General features: G+C 39.7%; 1 protein-coding gene across 1 annotated transcript in view; it reads left to right on the top strand.

Moving 5' to 3' along the window:
* Positions 1–1,678: 1,678 nt before the first annotated feature.
* gpc1a (glypican 1a) overlaps positions 1,679–6,000 on the top strand; it is a 91,683-nt gene continuing 87,361 nt past the window's right edge. The window contains exon 1 of the mRNA XM_034038227.3: positions 1,679–2,753. Coding sequence (XP_033894118.1) covers positions 2,597–2,753 — 157 coding nt within the window. The 5' untranslated portion in view covers positions 1,679–2,596. The remainder of the gene's footprint in view (positions 2,754–6,000) is intronic.

The raw sequence follows: 6,000 nt of genomic DNA, 5'->3' as shown, positions 1-6,000 counted from the left end.
CTATGATTACAAACAACACATTAAATCATGTATAAACCTGCAGTCTGTGACCGAACATACTGGTTTGCATTCCTTTGTTAATATCTGACTAATTGTACTTGTTTTTTAGGCCTTTTCCAATTCCAAGGCCTGCCAGACCAAGAGGAATACAGGAATGCCCTCTTCTAGATTGACCTTTGCACCGAGGTGGTCTTGTATTCTTTGACCTGGAATAACTCAAATTGTGTTTCATTTGCTTGTATATAATATTGTTTTAAAATGATTTCATTCCCTGACACATTATTTTATTTAGTTATGTATGTAGAATGCCCTGGGACACATTTTTATTTACAATTAAAAAATATTTTAGATGTTGAAACTTGTCTTGATTCATGTAAAAATGTATGTTTTCAGCTATTCACTAACAGTATAAAAGTTGGTATATTTTCTACAGTGACGTAACAGTGATACAAGCCATATTATTTCCTAATCTGTTTGGGTCTCTACATTACATTTCACCCCCTTTGAGTGAGTTACAATCCTTAGATTCTTCAGAAATGGGCAATATGTGTGCTGCATTAGTCTTTTGTATTCTAAACACATTTTATTCAGGGAGTTATTTGTGATATATTTTTTAAAAATGTAATTATTTTGATTATTTGTGAGAGGGTGAGAAAGTACTTAAACATTGTTCATATTATATTCATATTCCTAAGCTATTTGTATGGATTTTACTGTTAAATGTATGTACAACTGCTTTCCACAAAGGCTTTTAATTTAATGTGTGCTGCTCCACCCGGAAGTTATTGTTGCCAGCAACTGTTGCTAGCTTCACACAGCCTCATTTAGAGAGATCTATAAATGAACAGGAAGTTCTTTAGAGATATCTTAAAGATATGTGGAAATCATTTTGAGATATCTCTAAATGTATTTGATATGTCTAAATTATTTTGAGATATCTTTAAATATTTCAAGATATCTGGAAATGATTTAGAGATATCTTAAAATATTTAGCGATATATAAACATTACTTTTAACTATCTCAAAATGATCATTTGGCTTGCCATATGTATAGCTGGTACTGTTCCTGGCTAAATAAAGTTGCAGTCCCAAGTCAGCTTTCAATTATAAACTAACACCACAGTTTATTACAGATGCATAGAAAAGCCAGTACCTTTGTCTATGACTAGTTCTGTCTAGTCTAGCACCCCTCTCTCTAGCATTGGTGGGCAATAGTTTGGGATACTACCATGTCTTTTAACCATCAGATTACATTAGAATAATATACTAGTAATAATGGGTTCTGGGTAGCAACTGCTGTGTAAATGCATGGAAATTACATTGTGGACATTTTGTTACATCATGTATTTGCATAGTAACACTATGAACTCTAATAGTAACTACCAGCTACTCCTATGGGGTCACTACAGGTTGAATACATGTGTTGTTACTGTATATGGAAATTGCAATAGTGAACTCTGTTGGGTAACTGCATTTTGCCTTGCTAATTCCTGTGTAATTCCAGTTATTCGCCATGTATTTCCCAGTAATAACCCCAGTCCAATTTGATCATCAGATTTCATGGTACATACCTTTGTTTACATATTAAAGTGAGCAGTACAGGTATAACGTCATATTGCATATTTGTATCAATAGATGCCTGTCTGTCAGAGAGGGAGAGCGCGCTGGCAATGCTTGGGACGCCGTGTAGGAATTCAGCGCTGCCTGTATGTTTGCAAGGGCATTGCATTGTGAACGTCGCGCGTCGCTTCAGCTGGGCCCCAGTGTAAAAGAGCAGTGGGAATCCCAGGACACCAATCACTGTCATCGGCAACAACAGAGAAAGGACTTTAGACACAAGCTGAACGAGCAGCCACCTTCATTGGCTGGAGCTGGCTGTAGTTTGATGCAACATCCTGTGGGGAAAAGCCACTGCAGAAACGGGGAGGGAGAAACAGAGAGAGCTTCAGTTTTCTGAAGGTGGTGCCTTCTCAGTCTTCCTACAGCGTTCCACGGATCAGCACCGGGAAGCCGTACCTGCAATACAGCCACCCCGCGGAATATAACCAGACCACTGCAGAACTCTCTACCGCGCCCTCGCATTCGCGTTCATTTTGTACTGTAATTGCATCTCTTATTTCATTTACCGTTTCCGGTTATTATCATAATTTTAATTACATACTGAAGGCTGCTGTGATCTTTCATGTATTTTACGCAAGGGTCATTTTTATGCATATATGTTTTTTCTTTTACTTCAAGTAAACAAACACGTACAAACATAAACAGACAGACATGTTCAAACGTATTCTTAATTGTTTTGATTGAGAGAACGTGGGCTTAAAAAATAAAATAAATAACTAAATTATTTGACTGACCGGTGAGCCATAAAGAAAACTACCCATCTCCACTTATTTTGAAGAAGCTGGGTGGTTGTCAGTGTTAGAGATCCGCTGGTGCGCAGCAGAGCGTTTGAAAGTCAGAAAGAACCCCGGACTACCAGCACTGCAAACTGGATATTACAAGCCGCTGTTGCCGGGGGGGCTGTCTCTTGAGATTTTGCTCGTTTTGGGATTTGAGTTGAGCTCGCAGCTTCCTAGATTCCTCCCGATTCTGGAAGATGGATTTGCGCCTGGCGCTCTTCTACGTGGGCTTTTTGACCGCATCTGCTCTCGGGGAGAACTCAAGCAGCAAAGCTCGGAGCTGCTCGGATGTCCGGCAAGTCTACAGCGCCAAGGGCTTCAGCCTGACCGGAGTGCCCCAGACCGAAATATCAGGTAGGCTTGACCAGCACACAGTACTACAGTAGTATCACTGCAGAGCGTGAAGGCGTAGATCACATTTCGCATTCCGAGCGCTGAGCACCACTAGGCTATAGCAACTAACTGTCGTATAGCCTCCACGGGGTTCCAGTTTGGTAATACATTATATTAAAGCTTGACTCGGGAATATTATTGAGTTTACATTAGATTTGCGCACCAGCTGGCATTTGGTTTTGTGGGGTCGACAACTGTGTGTAGTGTTATAAACAGTATTTTTGAGTTTGAATCCATCTGTATCAATATATTACGGTCATAAATAGTAATATAAAGAGAATATTGTTATCCAGTTGCCACTCGGAACAGGGACATTTACAAACTGCCAATGTGTTTTAGAGCGCACGGACTGTTTTACAGTTTTCGGTACTAATGTCAAAGTCGTATGACATTAATGTCGATGAATATGCCGGTCTCAGAATAGCGGACTGTGGTATGGAATTCGTTAAATGTTGTATTAATAATGTAGACGCTTCAAGCATATAGATTAGGCTGTGCGAAATACAGGCTTTAGAAGTCGGACAAGCTGAAGCGAAGTGCTTGTATACAAACTAGTGGAATACGGAAACAGATTTGTTCTTGTATTTTGTTTTAATCTTATAGATATTTGTGAGGAGCAGTTTTTGGGTTCTGCTTTTGACTGCAGTCGAGTGTTATAGGGAGACCGGTGTTGCTTGTCACAGTGCCTATAATTTTGACATTATCAGTATGATTTTCAAAAGGGGCAGAGGGAAAAACAGGTCGCAAAACACCTTTGTTGACATAAGCCTTTTGCAAAATGTTTTTTTCAAAAGGCTTATGTCAGTGGCTCAATGGAATTTTAGGCGCTGCAGTTTTTGAAAATGCACTCGCATTACAGCTTGTTAAGTAGTTGAAATTAATAATTGGTTCTATTTTACAAATAACGCCTTATTTTCAAAAGGTGCAAAACACCCAAATATACTCGCTAATTAAGACATGCCCCCGCTCGTGTCTTAAACTGCGACCGCTGATAGGGCTACTGAGCTGCAATCTACAATGGAGAATATCAAAGCGCTTCACGAGAGTGAAGGGAGGAGGAAAAAAACGACCGTACACTAAACCCAGAATATTTCATCCCCGTCAGACATTTCTAGATCTAAATATAAAACCAGTTATGCGTAGATACCGATTGGATATAGGCACTATAACAGAGCTGTGTGGCCTGCTTACATTTGATTTAGAATCAGAGCCCGCAGTCACGCTATACCTGTACCTGTAAAGGTTACAGTAGCCATTCATTTTCATGCAACAGATGCCATTCAGACAACAGCTGGGGACAGAGCAGGCATCTGTCGGTCTATGTCAGAGATACTGACTGTTGTCACAGATGCACTTTTCCGGAGGGCAAGGGTATATACTATTTCCAACTGGGGATGTGGAACAAAATAAAAACAAATATGATCAGTTGTCTGGCTTCCCAAACGTGCTCGGTGTAATAGATTGCACACATGCTGCAATATCCCCAGATTCAAGGAATGAAAACATCATTTAACTGTGCACGTTTTATGTGATGCTCAGTGTATTATCACGGGTGTAGTTGCTAAGTACCCTGGTTCATGCCAGGACTCGTTTATGTGGAGAACAGTGCCATATTCAGAAAATTCAAGTGGAGGCTGGCTAATTTTAGAGCATATTAAATACATAATTATCATATGGCCATTCGAAAACATATGTAACAAACGCATATTAATGTTTAACAATTTTATTATGCTTTTTCACAAACATACATAAACATTCAGATATTGCATGTAAAGAATGAATATGAATATATGAATATATGACTATTAATATTGCATCAGATAATACGTTGTGATATTGAAATAATTAAGGATTGATTTTTTTTCTATAGACACGCTGTATTATTATTATTATTTAGTAGTATTGTTATTATTATTCAGTCATTTAGCAGACGCTTTTATTCAGAGCGACTTGCAGAGGCTAGGGGATGCATCACAACTTTAGGTCCCAGAATTTTTTTTGGACTTCTTACCTTTTTATGGAAGAGGTTGAGTTAATTTTTTTCAGTTATATTTTTCCGTATTTTAAATTTAGCAGTGGCTCCGGACCTTTTGCCGGAAATAAGAGTTTTATGTGCTAAAATATCATCGAGCAAAAGCTCAACTTGGGTGCCTAAGGTTTTTCCTTTCTTTTTTCCAATTGTCGCGACTACATGTGCGCTGCCTCGTTGTTTTCCAGTTAAATGGAAGTCCAGACTATTGAAACAAATAACACATTAACAAATTGGCTGTTAATGAGCCTGAAAATCAATTGTCATTTCAATTAAATCAGTCATAAGCAGGAGTCGCGAGTGGGAGAAATTAATTAATTCGCCTCTGTTGAAAATGCATTGCGACCTCTTTTCTCTCTAAAAATGCGCCTTCTGAAAACCAGGCTGTATATGTTGCTAGCGCATAATACCAACACTATGATGTGTGCTTCATTGTCCACAATCTTAGTTTCAGCTCTACGGCGTCACGTATTAGAGTTAGCGCATTTTTATTTTTTTTTCATACTGTACTTTAGTAGTATTGAGTTTTGTATTGAGTTTTGTTTGAAGTGGTCATCGTGTTGAATAGAGCTAGATATGAGCTGTCTATGGTGTAAGAGCAAAACCAGTGGGACAAGACATGGGACTGAAAGAAATACAATATTGTGTAATGTCTGGTTGGGGCAGGTTGTCCCATAGTGTTTGGTTGTCTGACAACCGGCCCAACAATAGCCCAAACACATACAGCTATGGTCAAAAGTTTTGCATCACCAGAAATTTAGGATTGAAACATATTTACAAAAAAACTATATGAACATAATTTAGTGCAAGATGCGCTCTATAGCCTGGACGTCACCGGTTTGAGTCCAGGCTATTCCACTGCTGACCGTGGACGGGAGTTCCCAGGGTGTGGCGCACAATTGGCCGAGCGCCGCCCGGGGGGTGAAGGGCTTGGGTCGGCCAGGGTGTCTGGCTGGGCGCCTGTGGGCCTGCCTGTAAGCTGCCCAGAGCTGCGTTGTCCTCCGACGCTGTAGCTCTGAGGTGGCTACATGGTGGGTGGTCTGCAGTGTGAAAAGAAGCGTCAATCTGAATTATTGTCACCAGAGATAGCAATCAGAGTTATTTGATGCTTGTCCTCTCGTTCTGTGGGGGTTGTAGTATGATTTTGTACCATGGGTTCAACTCAGTTGAAATATTTGT

This window comes from Acipenser ruthenus, chromosome 17 (assembly GCF_902713425.1).
Source record: "Acipenser ruthenus chromosome 17, fAciRut3.2 maternal haplotype, whole genome shotgun sequence".
NCBI lineage: Eukaryota > Metazoa > Chordata > Actinopteri > Acipenseriformes > Acipenseridae > Acipenser > Acipenser ruthenus.
This window is presented reverse-complemented; position numbering and strand designations above follow the sequence as displayed.